This window comes from Telmatherina bonti (genome assembly GCF_933228915.1).
Source record: "Telmatherina bonti genome assembly, chromosome: 14".
In the NCBI taxonomy this organism is placed as follows: Eukaryota; Metazoa; Chordata; class Actinopteri; order Atheriniformes; family Telmatherinidae; genus Telmatherina; species Telmatherina bonti.
The window spans coordinates 26,883,097-26,904,139 of record NC_136612.1 but is presented as its reverse complement, the minus strand read 5'-3'; the positions used below and the strand labels follow the sequence as shown (position 1 = coordinate 26,904,139).

The 21,043-nt window shown below is 41.0% G+C and overlaps 1 protein-coding gene across 1 annotated transcript; it reads left to right on the top strand.

Moving 5' to 3' along the window:
• The first annotated feature begins 540 nt into the window (after nucleotides 1–540).
• ints1 (integrator complex subunit 1) lies at nucleotides 541–19,750 on the top strand. Its single transcript, XM_079253474.1, is given in 48 exon segments — nucleotides 541–625; nucleotides 952–1,052; nucleotides 1,128–1,418; nucleotides 1,519–1,715; nucleotides 1,981–2,118; nucleotides 2,217–2,376; nucleotides 2,467–2,572; nucleotides 2,730–2,916; nucleotides 5,838–5,983; nucleotides 6,075–6,216; nucleotides 6,321–6,497; nucleotides 6,595–6,703; nucleotides 6,793–6,913; nucleotides 6,994–7,071; nucleotides 7,164–7,321; nucleotides 7,552–7,648; nucleotides 7,732–7,823; nucleotides 7,921–7,981; nucleotides 8,059–8,256; nucleotides 8,346–8,475; nucleotides 9,211–9,390; nucleotides 9,487–9,636; nucleotides 9,710–9,889; nucleotides 9,978–10,082; nucleotides 10,191–10,358; nucleotides 10,488–10,609; nucleotides 10,611–10,840; nucleotides 10,926–11,072; nucleotides 11,175–11,273; nucleotides 11,468–11,592; nucleotides 11,721–11,975; nucleotides 12,080–12,239; nucleotides 12,330–12,461; nucleotides 12,728–12,896; nucleotides 13,472–13,601; nucleotides 13,693–13,808; nucleotides 13,929–14,016; nucleotides 14,143–14,393; nucleotides 16,466–16,595; nucleotides 16,765–16,898; nucleotides 17,039–17,231; nucleotides 17,329–17,453; nucleotides 17,572–17,681; nucleotides 17,947–18,060; nucleotides 18,151–18,221; nucleotides 18,314–18,405; nucleotides 18,514–18,623; nucleotides 18,869–19,750. Coding segments are annotated over 47 exon segments (6,645 nt in total). The 5' UTR covers nucleotides 541–625; nucleotides 952–997; the 3' UTR covers nucleotides 18,985–19,750.
• The last annotated feature ends 1,293 nt before the right edge of the window (nucleotides 19,751–21,043 follow it).

Here is a 21,043-nt window from a genome sequence, read left to right as displayed (position 1 = left end):
ACATGAAACACTACAGGTTTTGGTTGCTCTCTAGTGGTCACTCCATGCTACTACAACATTTTCTGGCGTTGACGTTTTAATTTGGAAGCAGTGAAATTACTTTGCCATTAAGTGGAAAAGTAACTAAATGTGATCTTCAGACATCTATACTAATTAAACTGTAAATGATAAGCTATCCATTGAGTTTTCGCAGTACAGGGAAATCTTTCGGATTTTTGTAGTTTGTATCCATGACAATATTCTATGGACTGAGGCGTTGTGTTATTACTGCCATCTTGTGGTGAATGTGAGGGATTACAGGAAACGTGCACAAAATTGAATTAAAACATCTCCTGTAAGAAGTTAAATGCTCTTATTGGGGCCACGTAAAATAGTTACAACGTTTGACTGCTCAAGCACCCTGGCATACAGTGGAAAGCAAGCATAATAGAACATATACGAGAAAAATTTGGAGGAAGTTATTTATTTCCACCGGTTTTGCGTGTTCATGACACCTCCAAGCGCATGATGGCGCTGTATTTGTTTCCATGGCGTAGCTAGAAAAAAATAGAAGAAGCACCATCTACCACATCTCTGGATATCTTTAACTACTGTATTCCAGTTTTGTGTAAAGCTCATCTTTCAGGTTATACACTGTCGGTTTTATAAAACATATTATGAAATGAAAAGTACCACTGCGATTTAAGGAAGAGGGAAATTACGTTTCCACTAATCCTTTATTTTATAAAGTTAGCTTGAGTTGCTAAATGCCGTAGATCGTTAGCCATGTTTCTGTTAGCCTTTTATGTACTTAATACTAATGTAATGTTTCTGTTAGCCTTTTATGTACTTAATACTAATGTAATGACTACAATTTGATGTAATGAAAATAAACGTGGATTTCCTGCTATTTTTTTTAAGCCAAAACTAAGGCTATTACTAAATGTTTATTCATGTTATTGTTATTCTTAGGCTCATCAAGGCAGGTAATGTCATCGACTGGAGCTCGTCAGTAAACATGAATCGTCCAAAACCTTCAACTCTGAGGCGCCCCGGTGCTACAAAGTCGTCAGGTATACGTTTAAAAGTTATCTCACGTTTTCATATTGATTATTGGATACAGTCTTACTAATATCTACCTGTTACAGGTCATCCTCCTCCAGGAGATTTCATCGCTCTTGGCTCAAAGAGCCAGACTGGAGAACCCAAACCCCCTGCTGTCCTCCTGAAGCCAGCATCCACAGGTTTACCTGCTGACCGTAAAAGAGAGACATCCTCCACTCTGCCCTCTTCATCAGGTCTTTCCACCCTGACTAAACGACCCAAGCTATCCACCACTCCTCCTGTCAGTGCTCTGGGACGCCTTGCTGATGTTGCAGCAGTGGACAAGAGGGCTATATCGCCCTCAATAAAAGAGCCATCAGTAGTCCCCATTGAAGGTAAATCAGCAGATTTCTCTCATCTCAAAGAAGTGTAAATGTTGGCACTTAAACTTTTACAAACGTTCAGCTTGTGACAAATTGTTGCTTGTTGTGGCAGTGTCTCCAGCAGTTCTGCTGGATGAGATTGAGGCTGCAGAGTCAGAGGGAAATGATGATCGCATTGAGGGATTGCTGTGTGGAGCAGTGAAGCAACTGAAGATGAACAGAGCCAAGCCTGACATCACGCTGTACCTCAGCCTCATGTTTCTGGCCAAGATCAAGCCGAATGTTTTTGCTACTGAAGGAATCATTGAGGTGAAACTTTGAATAACACCTAGAGGAGCAGTTTCATTGTGAAATTGTTGTTATAATATCAAATTGTATTTCTTCTTTTAACTCACACTTTTGGGTAGGATAGCAGAAATGTCGAAACAGAGATGATACATTTTGATTAGTGTAACTCTTAAAGCGTATTTTAGAACATATAAAACCTACTGTTTATGATATCCAATGTAAACCTGACAGATCATATTTAACTATGTTTTTTTTAACGCTCCGTCCTTCTCACACTTCTCCCAAGGCTTTGTGCAGCCTCTTACGCCGGGATGCTTCTATCAACTTTAAAGCAAAAGGCAACAGCCTGGTGTCTGTTCTGGCTTGCAACCTCCTCATGGCAGCCTATGAAGAAGATGAGAACTGGCCAGAGATTTTTGTCAAAGTGAGAATATCCATTAAATGCACATTTATATATAAATTTTACTTCAGTGTTACTTCAGTTTTTTTTTCACACGATGTTGATCTAAAACTCATTTTCAGGTGTACATTGAGGACTCTCTGGGTGAAAGGATCTGGGTGGACAGCTCTCACTGTAAGACTTTTGTTGACAACATTCAAACTGCATGTGGCACAAAGATGCCTCCAAAGAGCATGCTGCTGCAGGCTGATACTGGCCGCTCTGCTGGAGATCTCAGTGCAGGTAGGGTATATCCAAAAAAGACTGGCTTATTGGTAGTTGTGATGTTAGAAACAAATAAAGAAAACAAGATCTTGCTGCTGATTCTTCCAGGTAGCAGCCCTCATCCCTCAACCCCAGATGAAGATGACAGTCAGACTGAATTGTTAATAGCAGAGGAGAAACTCAGTCCTGAGGATGAAGGGCAGGTTATGCCAAGGTATGACTGCTGCTAATACAGATGTGACAAGATATAAGACACCTTCTCTACATTTTTCCTTTTTTTTTAATTTGTTGATAATAATTTAAATGTGTTGAACACTCATTAAATTATGCAAATACTTTTTTTTCCCTCCTTGCCTGCTGGTGAACTGTAGGTATGAGGAACTAGCAGAGAGTGTGGAGGACTATGTGCTAGATGTTCTCAGGGATCAGTTGAACCGCAGACAGCCGATGGACAATGTGTCCCGTAACTTGCTGCGCTTGATCACAGCGACGTGCGGTTACAAAGAGGCCCGCCTCATGGCGGTGCAGAGGCTGGAGATGTGGCTTCAAAATCCAAAGGTGAGAAATGTAAAACTAAATTATGAAAAACTTAAAGGGGTCCTATTATGGTATTTGGAGTTTTCTGAGCTTTCTACAGTGTTACAGTGTTGAATCCTCATCAGACATGTTAACGGCACCATTTTTATCACCTAAACGCATGTTTGAGTTTGAGTTTGAGTTCCAGCACTCTCCCATTCGGTTTCCATGGTGACGAAAAACGCGTCGTTTTAGAGAGTTTTTTCTACTTGGAAATCCTTGTGACGTCCCGGGGGATAAGGTTCGGTGATTGGTTACCTTCTACTGGTTAACAAGGGCATGTACAAATACATCAGGCGGGTGGAAAACGTGGGATAAAGTTATTTCCAACGATGGCTGGTGAGTTTACCAAAGAGAGACGTCCTGCTGCATTCGTTGCTGTGGGTTGCTGTTTTCCACTTCGTTTTCAGGGTCTGATTCAGGTTCCAACATGTAGGGCTGTATGTTATGTGCTGACATTGTATTTTGTTGGGTTTTTTTTTATTGAGTTCATATTAGCCTAATCCTTCTGTTTATTAGATGTTACAATGACGGCAAAAGCAGGTGCGGTGCGCGCTCCTGATGTAGTGCAGTGGCGGGAGGCGGGGCGTAATGCGGAAGAGTCTCAATCCACTCGTTTTGCCCACAGGCTGATCTGACAGCCTACGGAGAGGGTCGGTCTGAAGTAAATAAAGTAATTTGTGACAATAACTCGATCAATCCCAGCCCTTCTGGTCTCAGAAATAAAAATAAATTAGCCAGAAATACACATAATAGTTCCACTTTAATATAAGATGTGATCAAAAAAGCTCAAAGAATATGCATTTTAAAAAAGCAAATACATTGTCTGGATTAAAGCTGGGGTAGGTCATTTTGGGAAGCAAGCAAGATTTGAAAGTGACGCGCTGTCTTGGCTCCTCCCGCTCTGGTTTTGCTCCCTGCGTGATCCAAGGCTTTTTTTCTTACCTTCGCCAAGGAGGTTATGTTTTTACCCGTGTTTATCTGTTTGTGTTCAAGATAAATCAAAAAATTATGGATGGATTTTATTTGGATCCAGGAATTTTTTTAAAGGCCTTGCCGGGGGTTCGTGCTCTCCAAGTGTTTTTCTAGTTTGCAGCTTTTTCCGCCAACAATTTTCTCTTTCTCGGCTGTTTAGCAGGAGGAGGCAAATAAACCGAGCCGGCTCGGGGAAATCCTTCCTGCTTTTTCTCTGCCATGTTTGCCTTCCGAGTTTCTTCTTCAATATTTTGTATTTTCATCCTAACACAATATTTATATGCAGGGTGTGGCTATCAGGTATGCTCTGCGGGAGGGGGAGGAGGGGAGCCGGGAGAAGAAGCTTACAAAATATAAGAAATGAACAACTTCAATTCAGCCTGAATGTTTGGATTGGTCAGAGTTTTTACAGATTTCCAGTAAACGGAGGGGTCTAACTATATTCTTTATTGTTCATGATTACAAAATGTACAGACTACTATCAGGACGAGGAACTACTTCACCCAGAGTAAAAAAAAAAAAAAAATGTCTCTGAGCAAGATTACCTACCCCAGCTTTAGGTGTTGTGAGTAACCCTTTTAGGATGTGTTTACACATTTAACTAGATTAAAACCATCTGTGATGTGGTTACTTTCAAGGTACAAACCATTTAAAAAAGTGTAGATGGTGTCTAGATGTCAAAGCAAGCAAAGATCAAGAACATAAACTCAACTCAACTCAACTTATAAAGCCCTTTAAAACAACCAGAGTTGAAACAAAGTGCTGTACACAATCGGCAAAAATAAAAACAGAATAAAACAATTCTAAATGCAAATAAATAACATAAAAACAAGAGGTCATACAAGGAATATGGAATTAAAACAATAAAACAAACTAAATAAATAGTAAGTAAAAACCAATAATAAAAAATAAGGCACACTGACCGGAAGCTGTCTTACGTTGGGTTAAAAGCCAAGGACTAAAAATGGGTTTTAAGATGAGTTTTAAAAATGGACAGGGAGGAGGCTTGTCTAATGTGGAGGGGAAGCTCATTCCACAATTTTGGACCAGAAACAGAAAAAGCTCTGTCCCCCCTGAGCTCCTAAAGTTCCTTATTCCTGATATAAAGTGTAATTGTTCTATTAATGTAGCTGTTTCTTGCTGTTTGGTTTTAGTCTCACATTTTTTTCCTTTTCAACTAAAAAAAATTCCTAGTGCTGTTTTATCTCCTTTATGCATTTCAGAAGTTCTGAAATGTATCGTATTCTCACACACAGCATGGCTTTGGAAGTTTTTAAGCTCTTTAACTAAAACAATACATGTCTGAGAAGCTGCCAAATCTGAATATGCCATTTTCTTCTATCAGACATCCTTTAGTGTGTGTGTGTGTGTGTGTGTGTGTGTGTGTGTGTGTGTGTGTGTGTGTGTGTGTGTGTGTGTGTGTGTGTGTGTGTGTGTGTGTGTGTAAAACTTGCCAGGGTAAGCAAGACATGGCAACACACATCAAAGCTTATGATCTTCAGTCAGGATAAAGTAGCACAACAATAAGCGATACAGTGCTACTAGCATTCGTACCATACCTCCAATTTGTAGAGTGAGTAAACATTTTGTGTCAAACTGATCTGATCTTCATGTTGAGTATCTTCACTGGTGACACGGTTTGGGTGTACAATTTTTAAGCCAGAGGCCAAACAGCAGTAACCAGTGAAAGGCTGCAGAAAGCACGTCAGGTCAAGACTTGACCTGTGGCAGAAACACCAGGAGCTGCTGTTCAGAGAAAGGCGGTCATACTGTAATCAGCTGCTTGCTTATCTGAAAAGGTCAACTCTAGTATATAATGTCAAAACAATCAAAGGTCACTCTCACCTACACAGAGTTGTAGCAATGTTGCGAAACATTTTCTAGCTTAGCGCTGTTTACTGATTGTTTATCACTTCTTGTCTGCACAGCTGACTCGACCGGCTCAGGACCTCCTCATGTCACTCTGCATGAACTGCAACACCCACGGAGCTGATGACATGGAAGTGATCTCCAACCTGATCAAGATCCGTCTCAAACCTAAAGTCCTTCTCAACCATTACATGCTATGTGTCAGGTGTGTGCGGCTATACCTCATCGCTGTGCTTCCATCTTCTTGGAGAGCTCAGCAAGTCGTGCTAACTTGTTCTTTAAATGCGATTCTCCAGGGAGCTGCTAAATGCGCACAGAGACAACCTGGGTACTATGGTGAAGCTGGTGATCTTTAATGAGCTGTCCAATGCCAGAAATCCCAACAACATGCAGGTTCTGCACACGGTGCTGCAGCACAGCCCTGAACAGGCACCAAAGGTTAAGCTCGACCCAAAACAGAAATTGTTTTACTTTTTTGGTTTATGTTGATTTTTATTTTATTCCTCAGAGCTTTGTCTCATATCTCATCTTTGTGTCTGTAGTTCTTGGCCATGGTGTTCCAGGACTTGCTAACAAATAAGGACGATTACCTCCGTGCCTCCCGAGCTTTGCTGAGAGAGATCATCAAACAGACAAAGCATGAGATCAACTTCCAGTCGTTTTGTTTTGGTTTAATGCAGGAGAGGAAAGAAGCCAGCTACATCGACATGGAGTTCAAAGTAAGGAGATTTAAACACTCCCCCACTTCTTTTCAGATGTCTCATTCATGTGTTTGAAGTTGATGCTGAGCTGTCTATCCGTATATCTTTTCTGTAGGAGCGCTTTGTGATTCAAGTGACGGATTTACTCACTGTCTCCATGATGCTGGGAATCACTGCTCAGGTCAAAGAAGCTGGCATTGCATGGGACAAAGGGGAGAAAAAGAGTATGTGCTCTGTGTTTATTCTAATTATTCATTTACGGCGTATGCGTCTGGTTCCGCCTCAGATGGGACATGTTTGTGGTTTATTTCAGACCTGGAGGTCCTGAGGTCGTTTCAGAATCAGATTGCTGCCATCCAGAGAGATGCGGTGTGGTGGCTTCACACTGTAGTACCTACCATCAGCAAAGTTGGAGCAAAAGACTACGTTCACTGGCGAGTATCTGAGTTTCTGGTGTGATGACTGTCCAAACTCAACGCTACTTTCTATAACTTTATCTCTGTCATGTCTGCAGCCTGCATAAAGTGCTTTTCACTGAGCAGCCGGAGACATATTACAAGTGGGACAACTGGCCTCCTGAGAGTGACAGAAAGTGAGTCTCCATTGAGTATTCAGACATCTTTAATGTACACTACAGTTACTGAATGAATCGAATTTTGTTTTTTGTTTTCTTTCAACCCTCAGTTTCTTCCTTCGCCTTTGTTCTGAGGTGCCTCTGCTAGAGGACACGCTGGTGCGCATCCTGGTGATCGGGCTGTCACGCGATCTGCCTCTAGGCCCCGCGGATGCCATGGAGCTCGCGGATCACCTGGTCAAGAGAGCTGCTGGAGTTCACTCTGACGGTGTGTGGGAGTCCTCTCTGGCTGTTCATGTTTACAGCAGCAGTAAAAGATGTTTGTTTTACACTGCGGCAGAATGTTTGGACGTTTCATAAACACTCGTGCTTCAGTGTAATGAGCCACGCGAAATCCGCAAGAGAGGAAGCTCCTCATTCATGTTTTATCTGTGCAAGTTAGTTAAATAATGTTAGGAGAATATTAACAAAGGGGTTGACTTGCTTCTGATTTAACAGATTTAGAGGTCCTGAAAGTGGAGAGGATCCAACTCATTGATGCGGTGCTGAATCTGTGTACATACCACCACCCGGAGAACATCCAGCTGCCAGCGGGGTACGTCACTGGTATTTAATGGCTTTTAAAAACACAGGCAGATCACACAGACTAACATAACAACACGTCTCCTAACGTTTAAGGTATCAGCCGCCAAATTTGGCAATATCTACACTGTATTGGAAGGCTTGGCTCTTGTTGCTTGTGGTGGCCGCTTTTAATCCGAAGAAGATAGGTAAAACAGTCATTTTTATATGCATAAATATACCTAAGATTAGTCGTTATGTTATTTAGGCCATAAATATTGAATTGTGGTATTTGTTTTCCTTTAGGTTCTCCTGCATGGGAGGGTTATCCTACACTGAAAATGCTCATGGAGATGGTTATGACAAAGTGAGTCACGCTTATGAATGGACATAAATTCATTTTAATGTGCATAACAATTAATGCACTTGTGTCTTCGTTCATAGTAACTATACATATCCTCCTTGCACCATCGCTGATGAGGACACAAAGACGGAGATGATCAACAGGGAATTGCAGATTTCCCAGAGAGAGAAACAAGAGATCTTGGCTTTTGAGAGCCATTTAGCTGCTGCTTCCACCAAACAGACCATCACAGAGAGCAACAGCTTGCTGCTGTCTCAGCTTACCAGCCTGGACCCACAGTAAGCAGAGAAAAAAGTTTGAACGCTTCACTGTTTAAAGCCACAGTCATTTTTCTTCATTTTTTTGGGTGATAAATGTTTGTGTTTAGGGGTCCTCCTCGCCGACCTCCTCCTCAGGTCCAGGAGCAGATCAAAAGTCTCAACCAATCTCTGCGTCTTGGTCATCTTCTCTGCCGCAGCCGGGACCCTGACTTTCTACTCAACATCATTCAGAGACAGGTGAGTCGTGTACCCCACTCCCCACTCCACAACCCACCGTCATGTCCTGAGTTTCAGTGCTTTGTGTTGAATGTGGTTTCATTCTATTACGTTTTGCTCTTACTCAGTCCTGATGTTGTACGTTTGGTCAGAAAATACTGATTGAGTCTTTAACCTTCAACAAACTGCCGGCGCATGAATGTGCCGAAACACAGCAACACAGTTCACCGTTCGTGAACTTGCAGGACCACATTTAGGTAGAATTCACCCCTGATCTTCACCCGTAAAAGTTCCACAGAAAAACTGTAAATAAATTTTTGTTTGCGTGTATTTTTTTTGTCAAGAAATATATGCAAAAGACAATGAAAAAGACGCTATGAACATATTTTTTTTTCATTCTTTATTACAACAATAATCAAGAAAGTTAGTGCTTTTGAAACAGGTAGGCGTGATTTTTTTTTTTTCTGTTTGTGAAAAAGAATGCAGTTTTATTATGAAAACATGTCATTTTTTTATGCAGTGATGAAGGTTAAGTTCCTCAAAACTAACATTTACAGTAGTCTGGCTTCATAAGTGGAATTGTATTATATACATATTAACTGGATTAGTTTTACTTTGTGTCAAACACCTTGTTGAAACTCTGAAAATGAACTTAAAGATACATAACCTACCTTGGATAAGAGAAAACCTAATATTCTTAAGTTTTTAAAGTGTTTTGTGTTCTTCAGGTGTGTTACAAGTTAAATCTTTTGACAGGCTTCCTCCCAGTCCATGCCATGGTTGGCTGACTTGGTGCAGTCCAGTGAGGGATCTCTGGATGTGCTTCCAGTGCAGTGCCTGTGTGAGTTCCTTCTGCACGATGCTGCAGATGACAGCTTGCCGGTAGATGATGATGATGAAGGAGAGAGCAAAGAGCAGAAGGCCAAGAAGAGACACGTAAATTGCCATTTGTTTATGCATATTTAATTATATGTAATACAACTGGGTGCTTTTAGACTCTTGACTGTTCCTGATTTATTATGTTTGTGGCAGAGACAACAAAAGCAAAGGCAGCTACTTGGACGGCTCCAGGATCTCCTGTTGGGCCCTAAGGCAGATGAGCAGACAACATGTGAAGTGTTGGACTACTTCTTGCGTCGTCTCAGCTCTTCTCAAGTGGCATCAAGAGTTCTAGCTATGAAGGTAATATAAAGCAAAAGAAACATTGTGTTACAGCTACAGAGGAAGGTCGTGATTGTTACATAACTGTGTGCAGGGTTTGTCATTGGTGCTGAGCGAAGGAGGCTTGAAAGATGGGGAGGAGCGAGACCAGCCCATGGAGGAAGACTCTGTGGATGCTGAACTGTTGCCAGGATACCAGTGGTTACTGCAAGACCTCCCAAAGCTCCCCTTGTTTGACAGTGTCAGGGGCATGACCTCCACTGCCCTGCAGCAGGTCAGCCTGTTGTCACAGTGAGCAGCCAGTAAGATGAGTTATATATAAAGCCTTTAAGAGAATTACAAGTTTCTCTGTTCTTTTGAAGGCCATTCACATGGAAACAGACCCACAAACTATCAGCGCCTACCTCATCTACCTTTCCCAGCATGCACCAGTGGAAGAGCAGGCTGCTCATAATGACCTTGCACTGGTAATATTAGCAACTAGCTTAAGATTTCTCCTGACATAGTTTGCTTTGAGCAGTTTTGTTGCAGAGAAGCTCTGATATACATTTCACCCCTGCTCTCTCTCACGGTAGGACATCGCCCGGCTGGTTGTTGAGCGGTCCACCATCATGAACAACCTGTTTTCCAAACACTCCAGCAGGCCTGAGTCCGATGCCGTGCTCTCTGCTTTCCTCACCATCTTCTCTACGTACATCAAGAGAATGAGGAAGACCAAGGAGGATGAGGATCTTTATAGCTGGGTGAGCACTAGCTACTGTAACTGAGCTGGTATTTTCAGTGTGAGAAACACAAGCAATGTATATGTTAAACATTTAAAGTAAGCTTTAAAAGTAGCTTGTGTGTGTTTTTTTTTTTTTTTTTTTCCCCAGTCAGAATCTCAGGACCAGGTTTTCCTGCGCTGGACTACAGGAGAGACTGCTACGATGCACATTCTTGTAGTCCACGCAATTGCCATTCTGCTGACGCTGGGGCCGCCCAAAGGTAGTCCTGTTTGCTTTAAAGGTCAGCGTTTGGACTGATGAAGTGGTTGCAGTAACATGTTTACTGTTGCATATTTTTGTAGGGGAGAGTGATTTTTATGCTCTGTTGGACATTTGGTTTCCTGACAAGAAGCCTCTACCTACTGCCTTCTTGGTGGACACCTCAGAGGAGGCCCTTCTCTTGCCTGACTGGTTGAAACTAAGGATGATCCGATCTGAGGTCCCGCGATTGGTCAACGCGGGTATAATTTTCTTACTGTACATAAAACATGAGAGGTGAATATAATTCTTTACTTTATAACGGACCAATGCATTTGTTCCCATCAGCTTTACAAGACCTGGAGCCTCAGCAGCTGCTGCTCTTTGTTCAGTCTTTTGGTATCCCCGTTTCCAGCATGAGTAAACTCCTGCAGTACTTGGATCAGGCTGTCTCTCATGATCCACAGACCCTGGAGCAAAACATCATGGACAAACGTGTGTTTTTCCTGTGATTAATCTTCTTTTAAAAGAGTCAGAGCATTTTTATATTATGTTGTTTTTAAATAAGCAATTCAACTCTATATATCCTCATGACAGATTATATGGCCCACTTGGTTGAGGTGCAGCATGAGCGAGGTGCCACCGGAGGGCATACTTTTCATGCTTTACTTAGTTCTTCTCTTCCTCCAACCAGAGGTGAGTGATTTTCACCTCCAAATGGTAGAAAATTTACATTTCATCTTACATTAGACAACATAATAGTTGTGTCTTGATTTCTAACTATTTAATTGGTTTTGCATATTTAAGATGGAACAGAAGTTTAATGTAAATTAGATGATAAAGATCAGAGAGGAAAGGATCATCATCTTTGTATTTTTTCCTTCTCGCAGATTCTTCTGAGACAAGTAAGGTCAGAGTTACAGTGGAACCTCCACATAGCTCCATGAAGATCAGAGCTGCCACTCAGCTTCCTCCTGTTGGACCTGATGATGATCTTACTGGAATGTTGTTTCAGGTTGTTTATTAATTGCTTTTTTTGTCTTTGGTTTTTGCTTTTTGGATCACAGATCTCTAAAGCATATTAAAAAAACGACAACAAAAAAACAACTTAATGACTCTTTTCTTTTTCTTTTACTTGAACAGATTTTCCCATTAAAGGTGGACCCTCTCTGGCATGGCCCTCCTCCCAGTCGGCTCTCCCTGGCCCTGCAGCAGGCCTTGGCTAAAGAGCTGATGCGGGCTAAGCAAGGTCAGATCCAGCAGGGAGGTCTGGCCTTTCGTCTGCTACAGGCCATTGCAGCCCTGCTCACGTCGGCCCACGCTGGACCTATTGTTTTATCAATGCACCGCAGCCATGCTCTCTCTTGTCCGCTGATGCGCCAGCTTCACCTCTACCAGGTGAAACCTACAAACAACAAGTGTTCTAAGTCTTCATGCTGCTTTGTAAAGCATTTGTTTGTAACATTTCAGCTTCTTCTTTCGTATATTTCTGTTGTTCCCAGCGTCTTGTGTCCCAGGACATTGCTTTCTCCACACTGTTCCTCAAAGTCATTGCAGAGATGTTGATGTGGTTAGACAATCCAACTGTGGAGGCAGGACCACTGAAGACCCTCCTCAAATCATTCGCTGGTCACAGCTCTCTTAAACACAGGCACAGTGATGGTGAGCACTCTGACTAATATCTTTTTTTTCCCCTGCTTATCAATTCATTTTTATACAAGCAGTGATGGCTAGCTGGTCTCTGCTCTGCAGTGCGTACAGGTTTTATCCACCTGGCCGAGGCTTTGGCTTACCGCAGAGATGTTGAAGTTCCACTGAGAGCTGTCATAGCAATGCTAAAAGCTGGAGAGCGGTGTAACACAGAACCTGAGCTCATTGGGAAAGGTACCGATTTTAGAGTTCACTGAATATATCAGATCAATTATTCCACTTAATAGTTTAGACATTTGATAACTGATAGATTGGTTTGTTAACTTGGGAGTCTAGGTGATTAAAAGTGTTAAATGTGGCATTTTCAGACAATAAACCATATTAAAATCAGCAGCAATGGTTTGATGAGGTTCTAAACCTAAAGATTGTGTCGTTACACCTAAACTTTTCTGTTAAGACACAGAAGCTTTTGTCACATTTAACATTTTGTTTTCTTTTAGTGTTACAAGGGCTGATGGAGGTCAAGTCACCATACCTGGAGGAGTTACTGTCTCTGTTGATGACTGTCGGTACTCAGAATGGGACAGCCGGCCCTGTTGCCATAGTGATATCCTTGCTGCTTCAGGAGAGCGGGGAGCGAGCTGTAAAGAAGGATCTGAATTCAAAGAGGTGAGAGTTGCAGTTTGGCTCATGCAGGAAATATTTATGCCCGCACGGACTAAATGACAAACAAACGCAGCTGAGACAGAAATAGCGAACTGGCGCATACCATCTGTGGCTGCTTACTTGTAAACTCCTGTTGGATTTCCTTCTGGGAGGTTTAATTGGTTTTGCAGCTTTGTGAAGGCTTTTCAGATTCACACGCTGTGGAACCTGCAGGAAACTGTGTTTAAATCAATCCTGCCAGTAGAGGCAGGTGCATACTAAGGGGCGCATTCACGTCAGCCTTTTTCATTTCAATCCTGGTCCGTTTGCTCAGAAACTCTGCTTCGTTTGGGGAGGTAACCAAAATCTACACGCATGTTGGATGATAGACGGGTTGGGATGGAAGAAATAGCTTGTGGGGAAGAAGCGAAAGAATTTGATCAGAGTTCTGATAGAAATCTGATCAACCAGACCACCAGGATCTGATGCCGCTCCACATTGTGCTGCCTCTGGGGGAGACTGAAACACTGATGTGAATACACACTAAAAGGTTGCTGACTTTATTATGTGTGAAAGTAACACCTCTGTTTGACTTTCAGCAGTGGTTTTGAAGTAACAAAGTCAGGACTGAACTCTGGGCTGCTGGTTGATTGGCTGGAGCATCTCGACCCTGAGGTTACATCCGTTTGTCCCGACCTTCAGCAGAAACTGCTGTTTACCCTCAACAAGGTCAGACGGGCGTTGTATGCAGGAAGTGCTATTTGCTTCTTTTACTTACAGTTAAATGGTGTGTGAGTGTGTGTTTTTTCCTTTCTTTCAGGCACGAGGCACCCCAGCATACAGACCGTACCTTTTGGCCTTGCTGACCCATCAGTCCAACTGGTCCACCCTCCTGCAATGCATCAGTGCTCTTCTCAGCAAGCACAGAGACTACAAGTACATGATCTGAATAGATTCCTATTTCTTCTATTTATAAATAAATATAAAATTCATAAATATAAAAATTCATTAAAAAAAAAAAAAAAAGCAATTTTTTATATTTTATTTTTTTCACAGAATAGATCCATCATCAGCTCTGGACTTCCTGTGGGCCTGCAGCCACATTCCTCGTATCTGGCAGGGTCGGGACCAGAAGATCCCTCAAGTAAGCTTTAAATGTTGCATTGAAAGTCTCATTTAGCCCCCCCCCATTTAAGATGACACTGGAGACCAGAGAGAACCAGTTCTGCTCATGCTGATGACTCTTGCGTCTTCTTTTTGGCCTGTGCAGAAGAAGACAGAAAAGTTTGTGCTCCGACTCGGCTCGGAGGAGCTCATCAGCCTTGTGGACCTGATCTTGTCAGAGTCAGAACTTGACAGTCATGATTCACCTCAAGATGATAAAAATAGCCTGGACCAGGCCTCCTGCTCCCTCATCCAGTCCAGACTGCCTCTTCTTCACTCCTACTGCAATGGAGCTCTGGAAAACATCAAGAAAGTATCAGAGTACCTCATTAACTGCACAAAGAAGTGGGGAGACAGGTGAGTTTTTTCTTTTTATTGTTTGACACAGAAACATCTCGTCTTCTCCACCCTCCACCTTAAGGCTTCCAGTATTTCGTAATTTGTTTAAGATACAGATTCATTTTTTCCAAAATATTAAATTTCAGTAGTGATGTAATCAAATAAAACATAAGTGGATTAGTGTGTTGCATAACTTCCATACTCATACTTTTAAGACAATGACTGTTCTGTAATTTAAGTTGTTTATGTGTGAGATCATCACTCAGAGAAAACATTGGAGCCAACTGGATGTCGTATTTTTCCTTTTACATGCACATTTACGTCATACTAGCTGAGATTCTGCCCCAGGTCCTGTTTGCTATTCGCTGAGCAGACTGAGGTCAGATCATCCACTGCATCAGCAGTCAACAGCAAATTTATTCACCCAAACTGCTTTGGATTTCCCATGCAGTGGGAGTTGAATAATTTTCCTGACAATTGTCTAGGTTCAGTCTAACCATGATTTAAGACAGACTGTTCGCAGTCTATCCATCATCATAAATCCATCTTGCTCTTGCAGGACAGTTGTGAAGATTCTGCTAGACAGAAGTAGTTAGGTTTTGCTGAAGACCTGCTTGATTTACACGGGAAAAAGTCGAAAGAGATGCCAAGTTAGCAACACTGAGGCAACGCCAAGAATCACTCCTCTTGTATTTAAACATCTTTTGATTTAAAGCGGGGGTTTTTTGTAAATATATTTATGCCAAAAAGAGAAAGAAAGGATGAATCAGTGTGTCTCCCACAGTTCTATAGTTAAATCTGCATTTACTCATTTTAAATAAAAAAATTTTTAAAAAAAAGTAGAAAACTTGTGTGTGCGTGGGTCAACATGTCTGGAGTCTGCGTGGGTTCGTCATGTTTAGCCATGTTTACCACATTGCTCCACCAGTCCATGTCAACACATTGTATTGTTCTCTCCAATTAGCAAAAAATACTGAGTTTTTTCCCCTCTTGCTATGGTGTGTTGATAGACTTTGACTAAATCACCCAAGATTTTCTTTCTCAGTGCAGATGAACTTTTTAGACTTCCCCTGTCAGCTACAATGCTGTGGACCAGGGAAAACTCGATAATTAGGTCTATTGGTGTGAAATTAAAACCAGCAGAAGTCGTCTGTACTGTGATCTCTTTAAAAGCTCAGTGTATTATAATGAAGGCAAGAGGATTAAGGCTGAAGCTCTAAACTTGCCTGTGTTGTGAATTCCTGCTCTGACTTAGCTGTCAGAGATCAGGGTGCAACTCTTTGTGGAGGCAAACCCTCCTTTCATGAATATGTCTCTGCTTATTAAACCACTTTAATGAGGAAACTTTGGCCAAGGTCAAGCAAAATTAGCTGCAGAATTATGGTATTTTAAGTAGCGCTAAGCTTTCTGGTAAAATGGTTGCGAATGAAAACATGGCAGGATAAAAACACGTTGAAAGCGAAGAGGTTTTGGCCTTGTGTATGAATAAACATTCGCGCGCATGTTAAGCATTCTTCCTCTGAGAGCCTGCTGTCGGATAAGATGGTGTTTATTCCATTTACGCAGAAACTACTGAACAACCAGGAAGTTCTTAACTCTTGTTCAAGGTCGCTCTGATTTGCTTAAACCATATCTGTAATAAACTTTTCATTTAATAAGAAAGTGCATCATGTGAGTCTGACAAGAGTCTTAGCCAGTAAGAGGATTTTATGGAGCCGAAGTGACTTTAAGGCAAATACCTCTGAATTACATTATGCTATTCATGTTCCTAGCTTGTATTAATGGGCATTAATTAATGTTGCTTGTAGACAGAAACAATAGAGCATAACTTTATTTTGCTCTCTAATCTCTAACTTTATATCAGCTCTGGTGATAATTAGTTAAAAAGAAAAACAAGTGTCAAACTGACCAATAAAACCTTTAAAACATTAAACGACTTTAATGGTATTAGTCTGAAAGTCTTCATCGTCCTCTTACTAAGCCTCAGGATGGCTCCGGGAGGGACAAAGACATATATGATAACATAACTGGCTCGTCTCTTTAAATATATCAAACAGAAAACTTGACCATGCTTTTCTTTTGCCGCTTAGTGCAATGAGTAAGCGGTGCCAGAACCTGCTCCTGCAGATCTATCTGCACTTCCCTGAGGTCATCCAACATGTTACCCTCCCTGAAGGCACCTTAAGCAGTGGAGGAGCCGCAGACAGCAGTAGCTGCAAGGTGAAGATGCCTCGTGGGCGGCACAGTTCTTACAATTCACAGCTTTTACGTATTTTTCACATCAATAATTCAATAAATGTCACTGAAAGCTGTCGGATACTCCTGCTAAAAAAACTGCTTTTCTGAGCATGTTGTCACAAAAAAAAGAGTTTACATTTCTGTTTTTCAGTTGGATGTCCTGGTCCATCGTCTGGTCACTCTACTTGCTGATGTAGGAGACTCAAAGTCTGTTGAAGGTCGTGTATCTGATGCCAATCTTGCTTGCAGAAAGCTGGCTGTATCGCATCCTGTCCTTTTACTCAGGTATATAGATTGGAGGGAAAAAAAAAAGATTTACAGATTATTCATAAGCTTTACACTTGTAAAGCTTATGAATCATTGTGAGTGATAGACAAGTTATCAACATGATCAAGCTTTTGTTTTCTTTCTTTTTATTTCCCCAGACACTTGCCCATGATTGCAGGACTCCTACACAGTCGCATGCACCTAAATATGCAAGAGTTTCGCCAGCAAAACCACATGACGTTCTTTAGCAACGTGCTTGCCATCTTGGAGCTGCTGCAGCCGCTTGTTTTCCACAGCGACCACCAGAGGGCGCTGCAAGACTGCCTCCTGTCCTTCATGAAAGTCCTGCAGGTGCTCATATAATATTAAATCCTCACCAGAATCAACTTCAAACATGACAGCTTGTTTTGTGCTGATTTTTGTATTTATGGATTCGGGTTTTTTGTAGAACTTCCAGAGGATCCGTTCTCCGCTGGTCTTCATTAACAAGTTTCTGCAGTTCACGCAGAAGTACATAACGAACGATGCGGCAGCAGCTATTCCTTACCTACAGAAGCACTCTGACATCCTACAGTAAATCTAAGCGACATCTTTTTTTATGCATTTTTTATGCTTAAACAACTAAATATGAACAGATATAATAAACTTGCTTCTAAATAAATTAAATGAATTTCATCCTTTCTTCTTTCAGGTGTTTGTGTGCAGAAAATCCAGACCTGGTCCAGCTGAAGTCTCTGTTAGCCGGGCTCACTTTGCCAGTGAAAAGCTCCTCTGCAGAGGTTCCAGCTGAGGACAGAGAAGGTTGGAAATGTTTGCTTTTAGCTTTTTTTGCACAAAGCAGATGGCCTTCTATATTGAAAGTGTGTCTATTTTAAATAGTTTATACCTTGTGTGTGTATGTGCTTTTTATCTGGATACAATGTTTATTAATTTATAGGGAGGCATTTTTAGAGCAGCTTTGTTTTTTAGTTTTTTTGTTTTTTTTTTTACACAAAGTTTCTACAGAGGCATACACATATTTAAAAAAAAAAAAAAAAAAAAGTAATTGCTTTTTCTCTTTTTGCAGATGAGGTGTCCGCTGGTTCTTTACCGCTGGTCAACATATCTGCTTCGTTTTCACTTAGTGCCGCAGACATGACGATGTACCTGAAAAAGATGTCTAAGGGAGAAGCAGTGGAGGGTAACAAACCTGCAGCTGTTTGTGGTTCACCTGCATATGAACTGGTTTCATCCATAGTGACTAATATACAGATTTACCCCTCTGCTGCAGATGTGCTGGAGGTGTTGACAGAAGTGGATGAAAAATCAAGGAGGAGCCCAGAAATCATACAGTACTTCACTGTGAGTCACGAGCAACAGACACGCAGAAAAGTCGCATGCTGTGCATGTCAGGATGTAACACGTCAGTTACGGCCTTGTGTTGATGTTTGTAGAATGATCTGCAGAGACTCATGACTTCATCTGAGGAGTTGTGTAGGAACATGGCCTTCAGTCTGGCCCTGCGCTGCATCCAGAATAATCCCTGGTTAGTTTTTTTAAAACAACTTATTTTTTCTGTTTTTGTTTTTTTTTTTTGTTTTTTTTTTTTCTAAATTGTCTTAACTGTGTGTTTGATTTTTTTCCTCTTCTGTAGCTTAGCAACAGATTTCCTGCCCACCTTCATGTACTGTATGGGAAGCGGTAACTTTGATGTGGTGCAGACCGCTCTAAGGAACCTTCCAGAGTATGTTCTTCTCTGTCAAGGTAAGAAGTTACTAAACAGCTGCATCCATGTTTAAGCTGATCTGCTTACAAGTTGTTCCTCTTGTCCTTGTTTTTTTTTTCTTTTTTTTTTTTTCTCTTTGATGAGTCACATGACCATGCAAGTATTACCATGAAACTGTAATGTTCAGCTTGACTAATTTTATAAACCATGCAAGTGAAAGTTTGACTTTAAAATAGTCACATATCCATAAAGCATCACATAATGTGCTTTTACCCCGCTGCAGAACACGCAGACATCTTGCTCCACAAGGCGTTCTTGGTGGGAATCTACGGACAAATTGACACCAGTTCAATGATCTCAGAGTCCATGAAGGTCCTTCATATGGAAGCAACAACGTAACAACACATCCTCATCTGACTGCGAGCAGCGCTCTCTTTTTTTCCACTTCAGAGCTCCATTATTTCTCCTAAAATTGACTTTATCTTAAATATTGCTCTAATTTGATAATCACAGATTAACAGTCACTCCTCTGGGTGGCAGATTAAAGGATTCTCCACAGAGCTGTTATCACAACCAGTAATGTATTAAGTTCCAGATAATTTAATGACTCCAAAGAATGCCTTAAAATTCCCTCTAAAGAAGTTCAGATCTTACAATTAAAACTTTGTGAATAAATGTAATAGTGCAACAAATAAGAGGCTAGTTGTACCGAATCTGTCTTCTACTGAATACGAATAGTTTTCGTCTGTTGATGTAAATTTACTCTCAGAAACAGTAAAAAGAAAACTGCTGAAATTAATATTTTAGTTTTCATAAATTTTATCATAGATTCAGATAATGGGGTGAATAAAACTTGTTAAAACAGTCAAGATATGACAGAATCAAAGAGAATTTTTTAAGTTGGTTCATATTACATTTGAAAATATTCTTGCATTTCGAGGGATTTTTTTTGCATTTCTGGAGTTTTTAAATTATAGCAGACAAATTACATCACAGCGAAAACATTTGGACAGTTTTGACCTCATAGTTCTAATTGTAGGAAAATGAAATGTTTGCATTGTTGTTCTAAAACATTTTTTCATCATTTCAGCAGTTTTTGTAACTCCACTGATACTTTTTTTGTTTAGTTTTTCACTTGAAATTTGACAGATTTTATTTAAACTAAGAAGCCAAAATACAAAAGCATTATCATCCAAAGTAGTTCTGTCATTTGTCCTAAAATACTGCATACCATTTTTGAGCCACCATAGCGTGACACAAATAAAAGAAAACAAACCAAACTTTTTTTTTTTTTTTTTTCTTTTTTAAAAGCTGCTTCTGGTTTTTTTTTCCCCCTCCATCCTCGCCTGACAGCTGCTGAGTTGTGTTACGTCTAAGCAGCTAATTTCTCCGTTCTGAATGCTCTGGAGACGTCTCAAATTAGTTGTAATATTGAAACTGTAAAAACAGAACATTTGGAATAATCCGTAATTACATTTCAGAATGATATTTTAGCAACTCAAACAATGATTGAGAGAAAAAACTGAAATGGCAAAAAGTTTAATTTCGTTCCAATAATTTCCAGGCTCGTGATAAGACGGAGGCAGCTGTCGCGTGTACACGCTCGCCCTTCGCCCAGGTGTAACAGGCAAATTAAAGGCATTACGCACATGCTATGATTGAACCCATTTCGCCATGAAAGTATGAGTTGTTTTGCCCGGTGCCAGTGGCTTCATCATGAAAACCTCTTTGTTAGAGTCAAAAGAAGATGTTAAACAATGTGTCGGCATGCAGGTAAACCAAGCAAGTGAGCGTCCTCATTGATGATAAATTAAGCGTGGTGATAATTGCTCAATCACACAGACCAAAGGGGATCTTGGAAGATGTGATGTGGGTTGGTCGTTTTATGGCTCAAAGTGCTGCTGGTGTTTTGTTACAAAGTGGGACGTGAAGACGAAGCTGCCGAGCGGATGAGGATCCTCAGTGAAGACATGCCCACACTAGTGGGTCAGTGGAATCTGTCATTAATCTGTTATTCTGTCACTCAGAAACAATCATTTACTTCTAAAATACAAAATGTTAAACAAGAATTAAGCTGTCATGGTTTCATGCTAAACCAACAAACGTGAGGTGATTTTATTGGGAAAAAAATAAAATGTAAATCGTCAATGACTTGTTGAGCCAAACTCCACAAATCTTAAATTTATTTCTGCCTTTAAGAACCCTTCATATCACAGTTAAAGGATACGCAGACACACGTTTGTTCTTCTAATTAACTTACTCGCATATAAATCTAATCACGTGTCACTGATAGTGAGCCATATTTGCTCATCCCTCACCGCTCTCAATGTTTGATGTGTTAATTGCACCTGTATGGTGTCCAATAACTAGCCAAAAGCTCTGTTTACGGTTATCAATCAACTAACTACACAAGTCCAAGCAGCTTGGACTTTTGGTTGGGCGCCAGCATCCGATTGGC